The following is a 23829-nucleotide window of genomic DNA, read 5'->3' as shown; positions in this document are numbered from 1 at the left end:
CACCCTAAATCTGCGGAGCATGCATCACTTAAACATCTTACTGTGCTAGAATATTTACAATGTGTGCGAAGCCAGTGAGCACTAGTGAGCACACCATTTTCCTCGTAAAATCTAAATGTATATATGTTCATTGTCTAGGTATTAGTTTGTTTCTCTGAAAAAGCTGGAGTAATTTAATTAATTAAAAACCAACAAGAGCATCTTAATAATTTTAATATTTAGGAGTTTAAGACGAAACTAAAAGACATTTTCCAGAATTTTTCAAAATGTTGGTAATCAAGAGTTGCATTGCATGCGGATCGTTTTTCTTAAAGAGCATTCTCACTTTAATGTTTCTTCAGATTTTAAATGTATTGTATGACTGAGAATACTGCAGATTAAATCTGTGCAATACATTTTCCAAAAACTAAGTATATGAACAATTTTTTAGGTTTTATACTTTCTCCTTGACTCTTTTATAGGGAAGAAGAAAAAAATAAAGTGCGTTTTATATTATTTTGATCAATCAATAATTTGATCAATTCTATAATCTTTGTTTTTACACTCACTCTCACATTGGAGATGGAACAAGAAAACAGTGAATGAAAGTTTTCCTATTTTAAATTTCTCACCAGTTCTGGTGTCTGAGTGTTTAGTGTCAGAAGAAAATAGTGTCCTACTGCAGTAACTCATCAGGCTGTTGTGTTAAATACATCCCGATGTTCTTGAAGGCTCCCAATGACTACAGTTTTCCATGCCTCATTTATCATCCACCCACATCGTTCAGCAACTCTTTAATACTGTGACCTTTTATCTCATATGGATGCCTCTGATGGAAGGGTGTAGTACTGTATTTACATACACAAACAGCTAACCCTGCTTGTTTCTTCTTTTTTATTCCATTATATTCAATCCATCTCTGAAATTTTAAGTCAAACTGATATCAACACTTCCCTGCAGATCCCATAAATGCTTGCTGTCATGTGCACTTTTTAAACAGGTACAAGAAGCTAGGCTTCTTTTTTTTTTACTAACCATTCAGTTGGAAGTGTGAGCTCAGAGAATGGTAAGAAGGGGATGAATGCATGACTGCAGCATGGAAAATTGTTATTGATTAGAGTATTCAAGTCTATCATTATACCAAGATCATTTCAATACTTACATTTCCTTTTTGTTTTCATTTTCTAAATCACCAAACACTCCCTGTCTTTCCCTCTCATCCCTCAATTTTCTCTACAATGATGGACGTAAATAAGAATGAGCTCCATTTCAGTTAATGTCTGTTCCTTCCCAGCCAATTCAGTTTGTGCTTTGGTAACATTTCACTAGGAATTACGACATCATAATAGCCCTTCGTCTGTTACTCCACCAGCTGTGGTGTACATTCATTCTGCTGCAGCACTGATGTTACTTAATAATAAAGTGGAAGAAAGAAAAATCAGTTTAAAAAAGGTCTTAATATGTCTAAAAATATTTATCAGTGGTTTATTAGAATTTGTAGCAACAAAATTGTTTTCTCAACATTTCAAATTGAGCTATTAAGTTATTTTTTGTAAATACAAAAAATGTATACATTTTAAAAATGATACTAAACCTACCTGTACTATAAGACTTTATAATATTTCTCATCCCAGTCCTATTAATCCAAAATTAAGTAATTTGTAGTTATTTTAAACTATTGGCTGATTTAACCTTAATAAAAAGGTTCTTGAAGTCTGTGATGATATTTAAAGATCCCTCTATTCTTTTCCTGTGAATGAGTGCACGAGTGATGACACTTTTAATGTTTATTGCAATCATTTCTGGAACAATTTATTGCTCACCAAAAATTGGTTTCATTAAAGGCCTCCTTACTGCACACATTTAAGAGGTAAGACTGGTCCATGCTTTACCCTGAAGGATTTAATAGAATGGTACTTCTTTTCTTGGCTAAAACAACACATTAATTATCTGATAACAATGTCATTGGATATGATACACATTTTGACATTTAAGAAGTAACACACACCTGGAGGACTGATTAGGATGATGAAGAGCCTATGTGATCACTATCACTCACAGACACACCCACCTTATCCAACCATATCTGATTGCCACCATGAGAAATGCTTGAAAGAGCACCTGCAGATAGTACTCCAGCTGTGGAATACATTACTAAATATTATAGTTTTTTTTTTTTTTTAAGTAAAACAAATGTTCGCTCAAGAAAGAACATGTAACGCTAAATAAACTGATGCACTTATTTTTTAACTGATTGCTCATTCAGTGTTTACTTATCCACGTATGAACATCAATGCAATATATTATGAGATGTGTGTAGAAATGAAGAAAAATATATATTCCTACCTGCTGGGGTTCTCGCGGTGTGGTCTGTTTAACTCTCCTGGTAGATGCGGTGGTGGTGGTGATTTCCATGATGGATGTGGATGTTTCCGAGCGGTTGGCTGTGGTGCTCGACTGAGGCGTGATAGAGGAGGGAGACTCCCCAACCAGCCGAACGCTGCCCTGGATCTTTATATTGGGATCGCCCTCGGCGGCCATGTTGAACACCTTTAGGCCATTGTAGTAGAGACCTGAGAGCTGGCCCTGAAAGGATCGACTCCGATCTCGCTCCCAGCCCCCAATTTGTATAGTAGTTTGGCTGTTGAAGATTGTAAGCTGTCGCCCTGCAGAAAAAGAATGTTACATACATACAGGAACGCTAAACTGTAGACTCAACCACTTTCACTAAAACAGGAAATAAAAGGACAGAAAGACAGATTATTTGCCCAGTGGCTAATGGGACCAATAAATTACAAGGTATCTGGACAAACCCTGGTAATTTATTGTAGTTATAATAATGAGATGACAATAAAAAGGGTGAGTAAAGTAAAAGCTGAATGTGAAAAAGAAATAAAAAATTAGAGCTTTGCTAAAAGGAAATTCTACCAATAATAATGATAATAATAATAATGATAATAATAATAATATTTTTAAATGTTATTGGAATGCAATTAATATATTTGTAAGATGTTTTAATAAAATAATTCACCAAGGAGGAACTGTCTTAAAAAGGAAAAATTAATATTTTTTTTCTGAAAATATAAATAAAAAAATAGAAATACATATATGTTGTTGTTCTACTGTTGTGTTATCTGACATGTTTTCTTAAAATTCGACATAAAAAAAATAAAATAAAACTGAGTGGAACTGACAGTGAGAGTAAACTTTTTATGTATCTAGACTCAAAAAAGAAAAAAAGAAAAAGAATAAAAAAACAATAAGACCCTGCACTTTTACTTCTGACCCTTTTAGCAAAAGCAAAACAGGGGACGGGGGGGGTTAAATTAACAAGTTGTTGAGATTACAAAAAATATAAAATATGAAATAAACTGTATACAAACAGGAGGAATAAACACCAAAAGAAAATAAAATGATTGGGCTAATAATATTTTAGCTCACAATATGAATTAGTTATTGAACTATGAAAACACAGCATGCACTCAGTTTATTTTATATTACAGTTTCTTTATCTCAATGACTATACATGTTTACAATAGCTGTTAAAGGGACTCAAAATTCTAATGCCAATTGATATTGCATACTATTTATCATTGTTAGCATTTTATCTGAATATATCAAACAACACTAACACCTTGTAATCTAAATATAATAAAAGTGTTTCAAATAACACTTAAACACCTGTGAATAGCTAAACTACAACTTTTAGAACTATCAGTTATATTTACAGCAAAACACTACAGTACTTTATAGACATTTTTTATGAGCTTGGATACATTTAAATTTAAATTCATATTTACAGTCCCTTTAACCATAAAGAAACACTTATTAAAAGAGCTGACATCTGTAAAGTAAATACATTATTATAAAAACACTACCAACTAAATTTAACTGTTCAAAACATTTAATTATTTTACGTTTTACTGAACATTTGCTTTTTTAGGTTTATTATTTACAAAATGGTGCTACAACTTGGTTAAGATCAGTTTATTTTATTTGAAGTTTTAATCAGTGATTTTACCTTTGTCGAGTAGCCATTCGTCAACTACTCGACCGAGTCGGTATGGGATTCGCTGTCTAGCAAGCGCCAGGCGTTCGTTATCAATGTTGCCTTTAAAGTTTAAAGAGACATTTCATTGGTTACAATCTGTAAGGTCAAAGGTTAGACGTTCATACTTAAAGCTGGAGTTAAAGACTGCACAAAGTTAATTTGATATTTATTTATAAATTTAAAACACAGTATTTACTAAAACATAATTTGAACAAACTGCACTCTTTTTTATTTTATTTTAGCCAACAAATTAGATTTAGTTTATCAAAAATAAGTGAACTATCATGGAACCGTTTCATTTTAATTAATAAAGCTATGTTATTAAACAACCAAAAGCACAAATTTAAACATGACCATTACCAAAAACTTCCCTTAAAATTTGTATTTCCTTTGGCATCTTTTTATATGACTTTTTGGCCAGCTACACCAAAGAATCATCATTTAATTTTATTATTATGTAAATCTTTTATAGTTATATTAACTTTAACAAATGTACCCCCCATTTAACAATAGCCTAATTGACAATAAATATTAAGATGTTTGCAATATTACAATTAAAACAGATTACATCTGGTCAGAAGACAATGTCAATGTAAGTTCAAACACAGTTAACCCTGTAATAAAATGGCTTTGACAAAAGCTACAACTGGTAAAGTTTTGAGTTTAATTGGATTACTTATGTCAGCTAGGAAAATATTTTGTTAAACATAGCCCAAGTAAATTATATAAGAGCAGAAAACCATCTGCACTCCAACATTGGAGGGACATGCTGGCTTTAATGAAGGAAAACTCTGCATCACCCTTTTGTCAAGGCCAATAACCTCTCAAAAACAGAAAACGTTCAGCAAAGTGGCACTGTCTCTGAGTGCTTTCCCCCTGGTATTGTCTGCTGAGATTGAATTCAGTCAGCTCTATTCTTCTGGCAGATTGACAATGTTTGTCCCATCAACTATATTAATTCAGTTCTGGCCGATAAAGGATCCTGTAGCTAACAATGAGTCAGTGGAGAATGGCCTCAGAGAGGAGAAAAAACGGCAAAGAAATGAACAGAGGAGGCTAACCTTGTAACAGATGCACGTTTGATCAGATGAAAGGTCTTGGAGGTAAGGCGGCGCATAAAAAGACATTTTTAATCACATCAGCTTGAATTACTGCTGAGGATCAGCCACACAGAGAAAGGATTTAAGGCTTGTGTGTGCAGCTCATGGTGTTTGGATGCAGTTGACTGTGCCAAGTTGAAACACAATGGTCTGTGAGTGAGATTTAGTTGAGCACTTTCACCTCAACAGCCATTCAGAAAGATTTGTTCTGCACTCTGAAAGCCACGCAAGAATTTAGGGTGTTTTATTATTACTTCATTAGCTAATGTGAGAGCAACATTGCTAAACAATGCCCATTTTTCAGTTGGTAAAAAAAAATAAACATGGATGAAGCCAAGTGAGCCTGCCATGAAAAAACTCATTTAGTGCATTTTTTGTCTGTTCTTTCAGCATAATTAAATTTCCTTAACCATCATTCCTGTTACAGAAGGTGTTTGAATGAGAAACACAGTGATTATGCATTTCACTTGCTTTTAGATCTAGACCGCAAACAATGCATTAATCTATTTTACTTATTTATAAACAGTGTCTGAGAAATAATGGGTCATCGCCTAAGAAAATGTTAAACTCTGAGGTAAAAGTATAGTCGCTGGTTCAGAAATCATTGTAATATTTGAGCAATTATTACAGATAAAGAAATGGTGCTGGTCATTTTCTCTCTTTGACATTTTGTACCTTTAAAGTTTTGGTCTTCCAAATGTCTTTTTGTAAAACTTAGGGATATTTTTTTAAGCGTCCTTAGCATGGAGGAGCACGGAAAATGTCATGTTGGGACTGTAGGGGCAGTGCCGCCAGATCGTCAATTTCCAAAACGACACATAGAAAAACTGATTAAAGTGCACACAGGATCAGTACCATGACGAGAGCAAAAACTTGTGGGGTCAAAATAAATGTGTCTCTTAAGACTGTGGGATTTAAGGCACTTCTTAATAATACACACAGGTTTACTGAAACATAATCATTTAGTTTTATTACAGTGAAGAATCTCGCAGTCAACTGGACCCAAAAATGGATCAGAACTACCTTTATTGGAAATCATATACAAGTGGCCTGAAATAAAAGTAGAATTTAGGTATTTCTGTTATGTCAATCTGTATCATTCCTCAAAATACTTTACTAAGAGAAATAAAGTCCAAATTGACAAGGTAGCAAATTGACTCAGAGCCTTATTAAGGAATTGCTTGTATAAACAAAATAGCTTCTGCAAAGGAAAGAAGCCCAAAGGACCGACTGAACATTAAAGTAGCTTTTAAAAATATTTCCAAGGCAGTATGAAATCATCTATCAGATGTTGATTTGATGTTTTAACAGTATGAATGCAAGCATTAATGCAATCCGTGATGAAACACATCCTGCACATGTTTTGTCCCAGGGGGATTTAATATCACATAAATGAAGTTTAAAGAATAATAATGGTTGTGATTTTCAATCTAAACACAATCAAGAGGGAACATTTCATTTGACGCATATTTAATAAAATGCAAGCCTTTCTATATTCTTGAAGTAACACAGACTTCATTCATTTACAGCACGTTCCCATTAAGTCATTTTACATTATATAAAGAATTCTCTTTAAATTCAACAGCACACAGTTTGAAAGAGCTCCTATTAAATTTCCTTCACTGACTAAAGTGTGGTAAATGCTTTCCCCAAGAGTTTTCGGCACAGATTATAGCTTGCACGATCCAACATGGGTAAATAGTGCATTTGTTGGGGGCAAATGTTTACGCAGCCAAACACAGCTGTGCCTCTCGGTATTTTCAATGAGACAAAATGATGAATAATCCTTGATTGCTGTTAGAATGGAACATTCATGGGATTTGTTAATTCCTGTCACCTCCATTTGCCAGTCATGGAGTGTTAGTTATGTCACCTCTCCATTTCCTGCCACTGCATCACCTCATCTGAGGAGAGGTCAGGAGCAGATTGGTGCTTTGGAGAAATGCTAGCCTACAGCTGATGAAAGGACAGTGAGGACATATAAATTTAGAGCCGGGAGGAGACACGTTGAATTTCAAGACATTTTCCCTGATACTTTTCATCAATAGTCAGTGTGAATTTGGGAATAGAAATGGTGGTTTAATTTGTTAAAGTAGTTAAAATAATAATAAAAAAACAGGTTCTCGATGCAGCTACAAAGTGCAAATAAAATTATGAAGCAAAGATTACAAGTTTCCTTTTTTTAATTAGGAATGCAAGACACTAATGGAAAATCCTTTGGGGGCTGCCAGGTGCTTATAGGCAAATGCTCCATACAGTTACACACATATTCGCGCCCAGACAAAGCTTGCTATTGTGCCAGAATCCTTCACATCTGAGCAAAAATATGCACTAATTTTAAAGAGCTTATCTTTCTGGCTCTGCATCCAATGGCAAGCTCAGTCTATCTCTATGCTGAGGTTAATTAAGTGTGGATATAATCAAGGTCTGATCATGTATTGATCCTCACTGCAGAACCATGGGGTGTTAAACAATGCTATCCCCCGGGCTTTGTTGCAGCCCATTCATCGTGCCTGCGAGCAGAGCCTGTGACTGCTGTTAAGCGGTGATTTGGTTTGGTGTGGGACAGCCTGTCTTATCTCCACTGCCAGGCAGCAGAGATTCAGCTGAGCTGTCCCACCCGAGCCACCATGCCCTTACCCACTTGTTTCTTTTTTGTTTTGTTTTTTTGTTAATGGAGTGGTCAGATAAGACAGCAACTTTATCTCATAACAAGCCATCAGATTCTCACCACGTATAACGGGCAAATATTTCAATGTTCGGATTGTTTATGAGATGATGAGATGATGTTATGGGGGCAATTAAATAGGAAAAACCTACATAAATCTCTAAATTGTTGGGGTTTTTTTCTGTCCTGGAGTAACATAAGATCTGATGGGTGGATGCTGGCTAATCTGGAGCCTCTTGTTGGTGCTAAATTAAAAGCTAATATTAAGGGTTTATTTTAAAACCTGGAATTAATTTTTTTCCACTCTTAGTTAAAATGCTAAGGCAGTGTGCTCACACCTGGACCTGATAATTCTAAGCTAAACAGATATTTAAAACCAACTATTAGGATTATGAAAGATTTGCTCTCATTGTGGCCCACCCAGCAAATTTTCATAAGGGTGGCAAAGCTAAGCCATAGTAAAGATTTTAGGAGGACACAGTTAAAAAAAGAAAAGAAAAAAAGGAAAGTCATCCCCCTATTTTGCACCCTTCCATTGTCTGACTGCGATAGCCGCTGAATACTTCTTAAGCATGCTGTGTGATGACTTCTATGACAAAAGAGAAAGGCTGACTTTTTAGACCAAGGAAGAAAATGAGCAGAGATAGGCAGGAGTTTTGATGAATAAATCTCACACCCCTTATGTCGGAGCAGACACCAGACCACACTGTTGAAAAACAGTGGGTGGGATCGACATGGGGGGCGGCCAGACAAAGGTAAAAAGGGCAGAAAAAAGAAGAAGGAAGTGCGAGCTAAGGAGAGGAAGAGACAGAGAGCACTGTAAGTGCACCGAGCTCTGATAACAGTAAAAGAATAAGGCCAGGGACTTCTCCATTATCTTTGTGTGCAGTGCGTGTTCATTGGATGCTTCGATAGGATACTGCATTGTACCCTCTGGGTTTGGCAGCACAATTGTGATGGTATTACTTCCACGGCCAAGGCTCAGGAGAAGCAACTGATTTTTTTTTTCTTTGCTGCACAACCCTATTATGTACAGAAAAAAAAGAAAGATCGACCTAAGCTACAACAAACATGAGACTACTTATGTGTCTGAATGCACAGCTAGCATTTCAGATTCTCATAATTGTCCTAAAGACTTTTAAAGGCTTTTAAGCATCCAGTATGAGACTTTTTAATGAGGTTATGAGGGCAGTAGTTGTGGGTCTGTTGAAGCAATTATTTCCTTGCTTTTAGAGTGATATCACATCAGCCCCAAGTTCAAACTCCTCCTCTCTCCTTCTCACTTTCCAGCCATCGTTTTTATCTTTCTTGTCCACTTTTATTATAATCACTGTTGATCCGTGAGTGGCCTAAGAAGGACGGAGGGTTGCTATTATGAGTATGTTAGAGGAATGCATGGATGCTAATCAAACAACAAGCGAGCTGAGAGAATAATGACTTTGTGTGCTGGGGAAGGGGGGAGGACCACGCTGTAATTGTGATTAGATGTAATTAGTTTGCTACAGGCCTAATAAGGTAGCCGGACTAGGCATTGTCACTGAAGTGTGATTGGTGGGGGTGAGGTTGATCATTTTGTCCATCACTTGCCATGAGAGGATTTATGCACATAGTATCCACCCTTCAGAATACTTTGAAGAGAATTTCAATTAGTCAAATATTGGGTAGACAAGCTGTGACAGGTTTGAAAGCAAGTTGGATGGTCGTTGTCTTTTTTTTTTTTGTCAACATTTTCCTACTTTTACCTTTAAATCAGTAGAATTACAGCTGAAATGGACAGCTGGGAGACAGAAGTGATGTTCTGTGAGGTTATTAGTAATAGTTACTTTATCTGTATTAGACTGGTGCCATATCAGATGCAATTTATAGAAAAATGAAGAAATCCTCAAGTGTGGGAAGGCTAATAGTAGACTTCAATTATAGTTTGCTTATAACATGTATATAATGATGGACTACAACACTATGCTAGTAAATATTAAATTCTACCATGAATATTACAAATATGTTTCTAAATTTTATGTAGACAGACTCTTTCAAATATCAATCAACGATGTCATAATATTTACCCTATCTTGGTGGGTGGCAACCAGGTGAAGATTAATGGTATCAAAATTTAAAAGAATAAGATTCTTAGCATGCATAAAGCAGTGCTCAGCTAAGAGTTTGAAACATATCTCGAAAACAATTGTAGCTCAGTTGTTTTGAAACGTTTATCTTTTCAATTGACTAAAATAATTCACTGAGTGGGATAGAATAGTTCCAGTGATGTGGTTCAAAGCACAGACAAAACATACAAAAACCTTTTGCATGGATGAGAGATATTATCATAAGAAATAATTTGACTTTTGCAAAACAAAAAAAATCCATTGCCTTGTTCTGCCCTCAACTCAACAGTCCAATTCAAATCCAGCAGAAGCAGAGTCAACCCTTTCACTTTGCAACAGGCTGTCTTATGGGGCATCATCAAAAATAGTCTGTTTAAAAATTCAGAGTTTGGTAACATTTACTTGATTAAATGAGCTGAAATCAGGAGTTCTATCTGTCTGTCAGCATTTCACTGCTCCACAGATTTGTTATCTTTTCAACAATCTTTTACTACTGTTTTAAACAATTAAATAAACTATGGTAAGCTAAATTAAACTTAAATTATTTTGACTTTAATAACGACGTAATCCGTTTTCTGTACTCTATCTGTATCTGTTACGGTTTTAAAATAATGCAATTGCACCCTTGACAGGTCACCAGCACGTTTTAGTGTTTAGATGCATGCATGCACTGGCACTCACTTCCAGTTGAGAGTCATTATTAACCTAACATGCTTGTTTTTGGACCTGCGTGAGGAAGGTGGTTTACCCAGAGGGAATCTATGCATAGGGAGAATGTGCAATCTCCTCTCAAAATGATCCCAGTCAAGATTTAAACTGGCAACCTTCTAGCTGTGAGGCAACAGCGCTAACCACAGGAGTCCCCTTACAGCACGCATGTTTAAATGCAGAGATGGGAGCACGGCCGCGTTTAAATCTGCTTCACATCCTGTCACGACCACGTCAAAAGCTTTCCGTTTTGCTTTTCCACCTCAGGCAAACTGTGAGGTTTGGGTTGCAGTCATACGACCATCTATCATTTAGATGAATGCACAATTCTCCGCAGAAAGGTCACTAAAGGTTATGTAGACAAGAAAGAGACAGGTTCTTTTGTCTGTGTTTTGTGGCGTACACATGTTGCGGTTTCTCACAGCTTAACAAATGTGATTGTGCAACTTTTGCTTTTCTGGAACAATAGCTTGTACCTACAGCGGAACTCAGATTTGGATTTGCATCTATCACTTTGGCATGTCTTCGGCTCTCTGTAGCTTTTGTCAAAGCCTTACAGCAGGTAAAGAAGTTAAGAGTTTCAACAACACAAACAGTAGCATCGAAATTTGAATAACTGACATTTTAAGACTTTACAGAAACACACCAGTGTGGCTGAGTTTTACTGGTTCACCAGTAGACTACTGCATATTTTTCACCTTAAAAATAGTGGCACAAAGTTGCCTTTCCTGAAAAACATGGCACATTTCTAAAAGGTTGAGTTGTCGACGGTTGGGAACAACATTTCTACTACTTTAAGCCTACTTTTCTTTTTCCAGTTACTTCCCAGCCATTACACAGGGCTGCAATTACTGCATTCATCTTCTGCTGTCATGTAAAGTGTGTTTATAAAAAGTGCTACACAAATGAAATTATTAGCAGCACTAATGACTAAGAAAATTAACACAGCTTGGATTTTGCGTGGGTAATTGTGGTTTATGCTGTCAAAATGATGAATGTTAAAGTGCGTTTCTATGCTTAAACTAGCTGTTAAAGGTAGCCAATCATCAACATGGTGTTTAATTCTCCATAAGCACTACATTTACTTTGACTGTTATTATAGGCTTGTCCAACACAATGCCATTCATCAATTAATAAATCAATCAACAATATTGATGAAGAAATAAATATATTAAACGGCACACGGTTACAATAAAAGTGGTAATTTGTCAGGGAATGGTCTATTGATCTAAGCCCCTTAGAGAGTAGACTGTAGGTGGATTGAAAGAGCATAACACAGACATACAGACAGTGTGGTTGACTGTCCTTTGAGACCATTTATTACTTAAGGCTTTTAAATAGGAAAGTGCAACTTCAGCTTTGACTCATTTTGTAAAGGTTACTTAACAGCCTTATCTTGACCATTATCTAGTAATAAAACTCAGCAACACTGGTGGGATTCCTAACAGCTGCTGAAAACAGAAACATAAATAGCAATTAAAGCCCATGCCAGGTTAACATAAAGACATCCTAACAGATAAGCCTTTAATAGCTGGCTTGATAACATCTAGGTCATTTTGCCTCCTATAGGCTGCAGCAGATGCAATTGTAGGCAAAGCGGTGGGACTCACCTGTGGGGTAGCGCTCAATGACTGGCAGGTCATCCACCTGCAGAGTGGCATTACCCCCACTCCTTGTAAACTTCACTATATGGTACTTTCCATCATTTACAAACTTTGATGTCTCCTCGATGTTTATGTCATCTGTTCCCACATTAAATACTACAGCAATGTTTCCTTTTTCCTGAAAGGAGAAGAGCACAGACAAAAAGACGTTTTAGCAATGATGTATGTGTCACTGTGCACAAAGATGTTACGAACTATATCAAAGCGTATTTTTGTAAAAAACGGCTTGTAATTTGTGAAACATTACGTTGTAAATTGTTACATACAGAAACAGTTGGGGATGTTGAGCTTTCCATAACATATAATTGTTAAATTTTTTTGTCTCAGGAGATGGAAATATAGTTACATTGTGAAAGGTTGAAAGTGAACTGATGTTGGAGACAACATAATGCTTTTATGCCAAGACACATTGCATCTATGAGTGATTCATTTATTTCCTGTCTGACAAGAACTGCACTGCTTTTAGAGCTTTTAGAGCATTTTATAATTCAGATGGGTTTGTGGAAAGTTTTTTTTACTGTTTTGTGTATTTTGTTTACTGCTAACTGTGATCCCATTGTTTCAAAAAGTCTCCACTTGAAGTGTCATATATAACACCTTGTTCTCTGTGTGAATAGCATTTATTACAATTTGTTTTTCCATTGCATATGCATTGTATGATGTTTTCCAAGTGTGTGTGTGTGAGTTTTCTTTTAAAGGTACAAAAAAATGCATTTCTTTGAAGGAGTATTGTATACCAGTACCATATTTACTCCCACCTAAAATAACTAAAATTAAAAATAGTTGTACCACATCAGGTGAACATTACTAGTACATCATTGTTCATAGCTTCGAAGATGCAGGTTTTAACACTAGGTTTCATATTTTCATGTCTTGACTGTTGATGTAAGACTGAATACTGTGGAAATTTTAAAGCGGTGTCTGAGGCATTCAGAAAGAAGTCTGTGGCTTATGAGACTGGGAAGGGGTTTGATCTCAAAATAATTCAAAATCATTCATTGCAAAGTACTGAAATGGAGGGAATTCAAAACAACTACCAACATGCCCAGGCTTGGCCTTCTAAAGCAATCGGAAATTGAAAGTGATCCCCTGATAAACAGAAGGCTGAAAAAAACTAAAAAACAAGCTCACCAGCAAGGAATTCACCATCTACCGTATATCAGACAGCATTTGACAAACACGTGAGATCCATCTATTTGTTTTCTACGCCTGCTTGTTCTTGTAGGGCAACAGAGGGGCTCCAGCGGTCATCGGGAGAGAGATTGCCACAGACCATGCCCACATTCTTACAACTAGGGCAATTTAGAGAGAAAAACTTAAGAATAGAATCCTGCAACATGACAAGGACACAAGTCAGTAAATCTATCAATAATTGGCTGCAAATTAAACACCGGAAAGTCATAGGAAGACTCAAATCCCAGGTTTGGATGTTGCAGAGATGCTGTGAAATTCGTCGTAAATTAAATTTATGCCCAACTGCGTATGTCTGTGAGAAGGGGAGCAAATATTCCACAGACCGATGCCAGAGGCTGGAAAAGCATCTCACTGAAGTAATTTGAGGCTAAGAATGTAAGAAAAACTATTGGTGGAAAGGTGTCCTGACTGATTCCTCACCAAAAAAGATGTGTGTTGATATCTTTTGTTTCATATGTAAAACAAGTTTTTTTTTTTTTATCTGGTGCAATTAAATCACTTTGTATTTCAGAGATAAGAAGATTAGACATTGTTATGAGAACATTTATTAACAATGAACTGAATATTTAATGGGGCGTCCCAGATTTTACACAATGAGATTCATTACCTTATGTATTATACTGTCTATTTATATATATAATTAAATAACAAAATTAAGTAAATTATTCAGCTAATATTAACTTTACCTGCTAAGCCCCTTTGTGTACAGTTGCCATCTGGCACTCTTTATTCGCTACAAACATGAATAATCCTCTTAACTCTGTCTTCATAAGGCACAATTCAATCTGTAAAGTTTTTTCAGGCCCTTTCAGGCACTTTTAATACAGAAGCTGCATGAACTCCAACTATGAAGAAATAACACAAAAATACCTCTGAGGTTCAGAACTCATCTTATCCACAGTCTCCTTCACATAATGAGTATTAGCTTTAATAAGCTCCTTTTACAGTACATGATCGAAGTCCCTCAATCCTCCTGTTTAATCCATCGAAGACGAGTGCATATGTCGGTGCAGCCGACCGCTCTCTCTGCTTATGAGCTGCAGTGAAAGCAGCATCTGGTCGGAGGCTCAGCCCAGTATAGCGGCGCAGCACTTTGCATGTCATTATCCAGTCAGCACAACCAATATGCTGCCGCCTCGCCATCTCTCTTTTCCAACTCTCCCATGTGCACAGGCCGACTCCCTTTCTGAGTCCGCCACTAAACAAACATGAGTATGCACGCTCCGAGACCCCGGCCCCTCGAAGTGCACCGAAGAGTCGAGTATGTCAGAACTGCCAGCAGCCACAGCGCAATTAAAGCCATTTGTAATGTGTCACACCATGTTACCAAAACTAGGACAATACTATGGTGTGTAATGTAATTTCAACAGATTATATAATCTGATCCAGTAAAGCTACAGTGCTAACATAATTTACTCACTGCTTGCAGGCCCTAACATCGACCTGCTAAAACGGAGAAGCAAATAGATACAACAGCTATAGTTAGTTTATCAGATCTGACCAAGTGCTAATCTGCAGACACATGTGTTGTGTGTAAAATCTTGTTAAACTATGCCATTCAAAGAGATGTACTGTTCCACCATACAACATTGATAAATGAGCTTCTCACTAGGAGGAAGCACAGGAATAGAGCATATGGTATAATCAGACTTTACAGTTAGACTGATTTTCCACAGTTTCCTGAATTTTAAAGTCTTGGATAATGGCATAAAAAAACATGAAACAAGCCTTGCGATTTTAAAATGGGACTTTCTTTCAAGGACTAGCGCATACTGAACGCATTAATTCTGAACTTTTTTTTATGACTATCGCTCTTAGAAAAAGAGACAGGGTAAAAAAAAAAAGTTTCAGCCAAGGCACTAACCCAATTAAAATCCTGCTTTTAATAGCCTCCTTCAATTGACTTTTAATGTTCCCTGCGGTCTTGTTAATAAATTTACTGCATTTAGTCACAAACTGCCAACTTGAATTTTCAAAGCATAAAGAGCGCCTCGGCGGTGGTGCAGAAAGAGATGAGGAGGTAGATGAAAGACAGTAGAATGACATGTGGCGATCAGATTGAAGAAATTAAAATACTATTTTAAAAGTCCAACTGTAAGCACTGAATTTAATTTAGTCATATCCAAGTAAAAAAGGCTGAAAACAAATACTCAAATTCTTGGGATGCAACAAATGGAGTCAACGAAACTCCATTTGTTGTTGCTTCTTTTATCTGAGTTGTAATCTGTGTAAGAATATTTTATAAATATTCTATTTCATAATATAAATCTGATACATTTCGACGCATACTGAAAAGAGATCGACTTAGACAACTAGTTCACTGTTAATTTTAGAACTAAGACGAGCCTAATCCTGGAGCACAAATGGGGTGTTGGCTTATGTCAGGGAGTGATTGATAGATGCTAACATGAGCCCAGCCATTACACCCTGCTCAATTTTAGGGCTGCTCACTTGGTAAGTGCTGGTCCCCACAGGGCCGCCCTCCCAGGAACATACTACACAGAGCACACACACCGCACCCGAACAGCTCAGCCCTGCCTGACACTCGGCACGCTGCTTTGATTAATTGCTCATCAAGCTGCAATGGAGTTTAATTAACTGATGAAGTTGATCCACTATTCTCCTCTAATCTGCTCTTTTTTTATGCTTCCCATCCTTGCAGCTGGAGGGTGGAGTAGCTGCAGCAGTACTCAGAGTCAGTTTGTCGTTAAAACTCCCCATCTGCACTCATTATACCAACACAGAAACTTGTTATACCAGCTATAAAATTACACAACATCCTCAGCAGACCAAGTGGGTTTTTTTTTTCTCTCTGGAGTCATTAGGTTTGTTGAGTGGCATCGTTTTTTTTCTTCCAATCATGTCTGTAAACTATGTTTGAACAGATGTGTTAAACAGTCAAAGTAGTTTATAAAAAAATAAAAAAAAAACTAACTGAAAGAAAATGGATGGATGGATGGATGGATGGATGGATGGATGGATGGATGGATGGATGGAAAAAAAAACTACTGCTACCTTCGTATTTCTCACAGGATGTCCATGAATAACACATTACAGATTAAATAAATCAGCTTCTCATACTGGTGTTTTGGTTAAAATTATATGGTGTGCTGTTTACGATATGCCTGAAGCTCAAACAAACCGACCGCAGCAAGTCAGCAGGATGCGCTGGTGTTCAAAAGATTTGTTGGGGCTGGGCTTATTGTCCCTGCAAAAATGTTTAAAAAAACAAGAATTCAGGAGATGTCTTACAGAATATGTTGAGCCCCCTCTCCGTTTTCTGCAAAAATGAACACCTCAGCTTAGTCCATCCTAATGTTTTGCTTGTTCATGAGCAATTCGCATTGACAACCACTGTGCTCCTGTCACATTCTGTATCCCATCAGTCTGACGCCACAGGACAAAAACACGTCTCTCTCCAGCGAGGATGTCTGTGAAGGGGGGGGTCTGCTGGCAGGTGAGAGACCACCTCTGTCATCCCCTCAATATGAAATGTGTTTGTCTCCACAGGATGTGTGCATGTTGAGGGGATGTTATACTCTGGTGAAGCTAAATGTCTTAATGCAGCTAACACTGGAACACTGTGCTCCTGCATCTTATCTTTTAATTACTTCTGACAGTCTTTGGCTTCATTTTAAAGCAAAGCTTGGCTAATGAAATTACATAAAAAACCAAATAATGATGAGAAGTAAAAGATATTAATTTTTTTTATTTTCTGCCTGAACAGCATGTGGCCCTCATGGTGATCATTATATATACAGATTTATTTCAACGACAATAACAAGTATAATTGGTGAAGGAACTATTAAGAATAAATCTAATTTTGCAAGCCCACCACTGCTTGATGGTATTCTATTATTTATAACATTTGTTTAAATTTGCTAAACAAATGTGAGAAAATCTTTTATGATTTACAAAAAGGTGATAATTCAACTTTAAAGTTAAAATGTACATGTCAATCAGCCGAAACACCGAGGCCTTATCATTCTCAAATGCAGGAGAGGACGGTAACCAGCCTAACTTTGCTAAAGAATAATTTCTTTATTAAACAAGGTGCTAAAAAACTTACTCAATTTACACTCCGATGTAATTATAATCACTTGTTACTCAAATGATTAAAGTGATAAAATAGTTGTATATAAAATGCTTGGCTGCATCTTTTTCTTAAGCATTTCTCATTTTATTTTGTGCTGTTAATCTAATCAAACTCTCAATATGCCTGCAACAAACCCCCCCCCAACAAATTATACTTGTAAAAACAAGGTGCTAAATAACTTTTACAATTTACACTAAGACTTAATTATCAATTTATTGTTACTCTAATGAGCATAATTCAAGTGATAAAATAATACAGTTAATGCTTGGCTGCATCCTCCCATTATCTACTTATTTGTTTACCTATTTATTATGAGAAGGTCTGCATAATTCCAGTTATTACAAGAATCATTCAACCTTTCATTAATTATCATTTTGTGTATCTCTATAAATTTTAAAGAGATAATTTATTATATATCTTCATCATTATATTGATGCATCTTAACTTCTTCTGATTCATCACAATGTAATACCTTATAGCTTAGTTCCTTAGCTTATTCTAAAGCCAAGGAACTATATCAAGTGGTTTTATAAGAGTAAGGCTCATCAAAGACAAAATGTTTTAATTATTAGGCAACAGCAGTTGGAAAGATTGGCCAGATTAACAAGAGATATAATGCTACTTCATCATTATAAGGGACATGACATGAACATCTTAGTAGATCTCATAAATTTGAATATGAAAGAATGTGAAAGATATTTGTTGATATTACTGCCATGAATATGAATTCATATATTATCTAGAATCACCACACATTGACTGATTCCACGCCTTCACTTCTTGTAATTTTGACAATTACGACTCACAGAAAATGAATGCCCAAAATTCAGTCTGAGAAAATGAGAACACTGTGAAAAAGGAATTCACCTCCAAAGGTTTCCTGAGCTTTTAAACAGCCTCTCACTCTGGGTCAGTAGGCTACACAATCATGGGTAACACTGCTGACTTGACAAATGTCCGAAAACATCGACACCCTTCACAAGGACGGGAAACCACAAAATGTTATTGCTGAAGAAGCTGAGAGTGGAAATGCACAGAATCCACATTGCTTGAAGTCCAGGGTGAAATTTCCAAAGTCAGTGATGGTTTTCTATACTATGCCATCTGCAGGTGTTGGCTCACATTTTTACAGATTTTTTTTAGTGAACTTTTCAGAAGTTCACAATCTACCAGGATATTCTAGAGCAATTCAAGATTTAATCTGCTGACAAGTTATATGGAGATGCTGATTTTATATTCCAGCAGGACTTGGCACCTACTCACACTACCAAAGGTACTAAAAGCTGCTTCAATGTCTCTGGTGTTCCTGTTCTTGATTCACCAGCAAACTCCCCTGACCTTTAATCTCGTAGAAAATCTCTGGGCTGTGGTCAAGAGGAAGAGGAGAGAGATCAGACCAACAAGGCAGATGATCTGAAGGCAGTTATCAAATCAATCTGGGCAAAGTATTTTAAATTTGGTCTCTTTTAAGTCTAAAGCTCATTGTTTGATAACGATGCCATTTGTGGGATATTGTTTTATTTCATTGAGGTTGGATTAAAATAATCTTAAATTGAAAAAGTGGGCTACCTTCTTTTTGCTCTCACTGAATAATCTTGAAATCACCCTTTAAAAAAATTTAAAAAAAGATTGTGGAACCCGTTTGCTTCTGGTATTGAGCATGAACTTTGATAAAACTGAAGTGTTAAGTAGGGAATTTACTGTAATATGAAAAAAAAAAAAAAAACTTGTACTCATTAGAAGTAGAGTTAATAAGCCTATATTGAGCTGGAAGTGACAGAAGTGTTGGTTAAAAAGTAGCTGATCGATGGCACTTTTCAGAAGGCGCTGATCGTCTTTTCCTGCAGTGGCATTTGCTGCCTGTCTAAACTCTTTCTGCGGCTCTATCCAGCCTGTGACATATTCCATCAAGTGAGGTCAACAGATATCTGAAATTTCGTTCTCTCCCCCTCAAAGAAATCAATTCAGGTTTCAGGTGATTCTCCTGTCTGTCCACTTGTGACAGCTGGCTCACAGTCGGGGTGAGTTGACCTTCATCTTTGTCCTCACCGAGAGGACTTCCTGCATCCCCCTGAGCATAGTCACAGTCCAGCTCACCTCATCTGTACGATTCATACTGCATGCCTTTCTGGCCAAATAAGATCACGTACTATCAAGTGCCTTTCTCAGGGCGATAGGAGATAGCATAATCACTTGTGTAAGAAATAAGGAAAATACGTAGTGGATTGAGCAGAAGTGGCAACATATGCTTAGAGGGAAGGAACATATGCTGTGAGTAACCCTTCATTTCACATTATGACTCAAACAGACACTGAAAATTATTATCTTTGTCATAAAATTTTATAGGGGCAAATATTTTGCTTTGCCCTCTCAGAAATTGTTTCTGTGCTGTGTTTTTTGTTTGCTGTGTTTTGAAATCTCAGTTATTGGGGTGAAAGGAGAGAAGGGTCTCGTCTTTTACTTCCACCTCTTCCCCTACCAAAGCATGCAACACACCAATATATTTACAAATATATTCAGTTTCCATAATTACCATATGATGTGTTTTCTAGTCATCAGTGAACACACTTCATAAACAGGCAAATAAATACTATTAAAAAAGGCATCAACTATTTCTTAAAATAAGATATAGTCTTTTTCACTTTAGCCACGATAGTAATTACCTACAATCCATGTAATGGTTGAAGAGAAAATAACATTAGGCTTGTCACTTTCTGAATGCTCCTGCTTTTATCAGGAAGACAGCTGCAGGGCTCACACTGCTTCAGGTCAATGGTAATACTCTTTTTAGTTATTCGGAAAGGCAGACATATCCAATGCAAGCTGCCCCTAATCTACATTTTTACAGATTTTTGTTTGTGAATCTATTTGAAATGTTGCACTGGGAAACTAGAGTAAATTATAGCTTCACTACTGAATGAAAAGTGTTGAGCTAGAGCTACAGGACGTACGTGGTTTGTGTATCCAAATAGATAGAGAAGGGGAGGAAGTGATATACTTTGCAGTAGCTACAATTTTTGTAAAAGAACTAAGGAGTGAAAAAACAGAAATTTGACGCACCCCTAACTACAATGAATAAAGCACACAGACAATGCTATAATAAACCAATGGTTATTTGTAGTTTTTGTTCAAAGATTTTAGACACTGTCAAAACATTTCTTGGAATAAATGCTTGACACAATGTTTTGGCTTTTGTTAATCCATTTTAGTAAGCCCGACCCCTGACATAACAAATGTCTAATTAAATATTGCAGCATTATCTTTCAAATGGTAATTAATGATTTTAGTAACTGAAATCAGTATCAGTTTATAATGGACAGAGGAAAAATGTTGATTTGAACCAAATATGGAGTAAGTTGATAGAATACAAAATGCTTGCCCTAAAACAAATTCTTAAAAATGTAGGCCAATCTAACTTTTATCATAAGCAATCGGAGCAAAAATCCTGCAGTTATAGAAAGTTTGGATGCAAATTGAACTAGCTTGACACATAAAACTTTAAATTAATTTGTAGAAGAAAAACCTAACTTCCGTTTGATATTTGCTAGCTTACAACAACAGCATGATGATGAAACTACGAACTGTGAAAAACAAAATCACAAAAAAATCAAAAGCATCTATGTTGTAATGCTCCTCTCTGCTACTGGCACTTATAAATAAGAGTATAACTTTGTTGGATTTAGAGCAATGGACGCCTTCCAGCTAACTTCAACAGCCCCATTAGATGTAACATTGAAGCTATCTCACATTTGGCAACAGAACCTGGAAACTCCTGCCCGTTGCGTTTGCAGCACAAATTAATTCAGGGCCTTACCGCTTGTAGAGAAGTGGTTCAGAAATAGATGTGTTGCTGGCTAAGACCAAAGTTATAAGAACATAAATTAACAGAAAAGATAGTGGGAGATTAAATTGTAATAAATGTATGTAACAATCCAATCTTTAGATTCTGTTTTGTTTACAATGACCGCCTTACCAGTTAAAATTAAATCAGACCATTTTTTTGTGAATGTTCCAGGTTATAAGGCCTGTTGCTATGGTAATGGGAGAGAGAGAGAGATGTATGGGGCTGAAGTTAGTTTTCTGTATTTTTGCATTTCAAGCACACCTGAAAAATGAATATTAGCTATTCAGATGGATAAATTCAAATGAGACAAAGCAACCTTCTAAAATAAATTTCTTTCAACCATATATTTAAAAAACAATTTGCAATTACATTTGTTGGACTCCAATTGAAAGACTGTAATAATTATGGTCTGCCAACAGGTGCTAGAAGATCCTGGCAATGGCTTAAGAAGTGCTCAGCTAAAGAGTATCCCAAAACAAATGAGAGCTTTTGCTATCTTTGACACTGTTTGCTGTCATTAACTCTTTCAGGTTCCTTCTAAAGTGCAAAAGAAATGGTCAGGGCAAAAGGAGACAAATACGAGAAAAAAAAACAAAAAAAAAACAGTTTCACTGTTGGAATGGAGTACAAAGATAACATATATTTCATATGTCAACAAGAAAAAAATTACAAAGTCCTATTCAACTTTAAAATTTTACGTTTTCAGCTTAATTTCAAGAGAACAATGGAAACTGCAGAACTTGGGCGTAGTGAGTTCGAGAATACTGGCCATAAAGTTTGAATTGATCTACCAGCCTTTGTTTGTGGCGCAGTCAGCAGGCCCTGATGAAAGGATCTGCAAGGGACAGTTCAATGCAAACAGTCTGAAATATACACTGGGGCTTGTCCATGTTACAACATGTTTCCCCAAGTTACAACCATGATCTTATGCTGAAACATTCCTGATTTTAAAAACAAAGTAACAATATATGTTGGATAATGAACAATGATTTCAGTCTTTTCTTTAGGACGAAAAGAATGTTTTCAAGCATACTACTTTTTTATGCAGTTCAAACACAGGCAACTTAAAAACGTGGTTAGTCTTAAAATGACACCGATACTAGTGAAAGTAAATGTCTGGAAATGTGAAATGACTGATAGCCTTCGTCCAGGAAAACTTTAACCTAACCATTTTATTCATTTGCATTTTGGTAGTAAATGGAGTTGAAAACCAAAACATCTACATTAGAGCCTGTTAGTAACCAAAGTATTTATATAGTTTCCACCTTTACAAAGAAAAAAAATATTAATATTATGCAAGGCCAACTATCAACAAGGAGCACAAAAAACAACCCCCCCCCCTGAAAAGAACGAAATTAAAGTTGAATTTATATAGCCAATAGCTGTTATTTAACTGGGTTAAGGTGTTTTAGGGTACAGTTTTCTGAGATGAGAGCCCTGAAGAACTTGCTTCCAATACTTCCACAACACTGAGAAAGAGCCAGGCTTTCAAATTGCCACCATCAATCAAGAGGTTTTAAACGATGCAACAAGCAATTTCATGGATGGCTTTTTTCAACTTTTTCCACATTATTCCCCATCAGCCCCATGTACTGTACCCTATTTTTCTCTTTAAACAACCTACCTCCGTTTCCCATTGACTGCGGCACCACAGATAAAAACAGAGTCCTCTCAGGACTCTCTCGTTTATTTATGTCCAGTAACTTCTCTGCGTCTTTTTCCACATGTTTACATAGCTCAATGATTTTCCTATTCCAACACAGCAGCAATTTCATCCCTGAAGAGAAATCCATTAAAACATCTGAAACAAGAAGCGTTATGTCATGACAAGAAATAGTCTTTATTCAAACTTTAAAATAATAAGCCGTGCTCTGTACTTTTGATAATAGAGGACTGCTTCCCTTCATAAAATATAGCAAAAACATTTCTGCTCTCAGCAGTAGTGACTTTTTCATTTATTTATTTATTTTTTTGTTTTGCTTTGTGCTCTAGGTACCAGATCGGATGGGGTGTGAAGGTTACAGTTGGTGTATTTGTGGTATTGAATCTGGTCTCAATGTTTGTCTGTGAGCTGTAAAATTGGAATATCCCCAACAGCAAGCGGGTGAGGTGAGATCTAGTTATAATCAATTCAGGCTCTGCACATTAGCAGATATGAAACTGCCTACAGGAAAGCTCACAGTGTGTTTTTGATATAAAGAAAATGATAGGAAACAGAAGATAAAAAAAAAAAAATGTTTCTCAGAAGCAGGAAAAAAACGTACCTTTAAATTGATTCAAGATTACAACACAAAAACACTAATTCCCACATTTGACTCAAACTCGCACTAGTTGGCAACAGCAAAACCTAATTTCGCAGGAGAAATTTGGTGCACAAAGCTGAACTGTTCTACTCTACAAGAAAGAGAATTTGATTCAAACCC

The 23829-nt window shown here is 36.3% G+C and overlaps 1 protein-coding gene across 34 annotated transcripts in view; it reads right to left on the bottom strand.

The window, feature by feature from the left end:
- LOC103477041 (neurexin-1a) overlaps nucleotides 1–23829 on the bottom strand; it is a 264906-nt gene that overhangs the window by 36220 nt on the left and 204857 nt on the right. For 26 of the 34 annotated variants that reach the window (XM_008429897.3, XM_081616361.1, XM_008429894.3 and 23 more), the window contains 3 exons: nucleotides 12219–12390; nucleotides 4001–4090; nucleotides 2326–2645 (listed from right to left, as the gene is read on the bottom strand). In XM_008429897.3, the coding sequence (XP_008428119.1) occupies nucleotides 2326–2645; nucleotides 4001–4090; nucleotides 12219–12390 (582 nt within the window). The remainder of the gene's footprint in view (nucleotides 1–2325; nucleotides 2646–4000; nucleotides 4091–12218; nucleotides 12391–23829) is intronic. The other 8 variants (XM_008429906.3, XM_081616370.1, XM_008429905.3 and 5 more) reach the window with 1 other exon arrangement.

Source organism: Poecilia reticulata, chromosome 15 (assembly GCF_904066995.2).
Source record: "Poecilia reticulata chromosome 15, P_reticulata-male-v2, whole genome shotgun sequence".
Taxonomy (NCBI): domain Eukaryota; kingdom Metazoa; phylum Chordata; class Actinopteri; order Cyprinodontiformes; family Poeciliidae; genus Poecilia; species Poecilia reticulata.
Note: the sequence above shows the minus strand (reverse complement) of the source record. Positions and strands in the feature narration are given on the sequence as shown.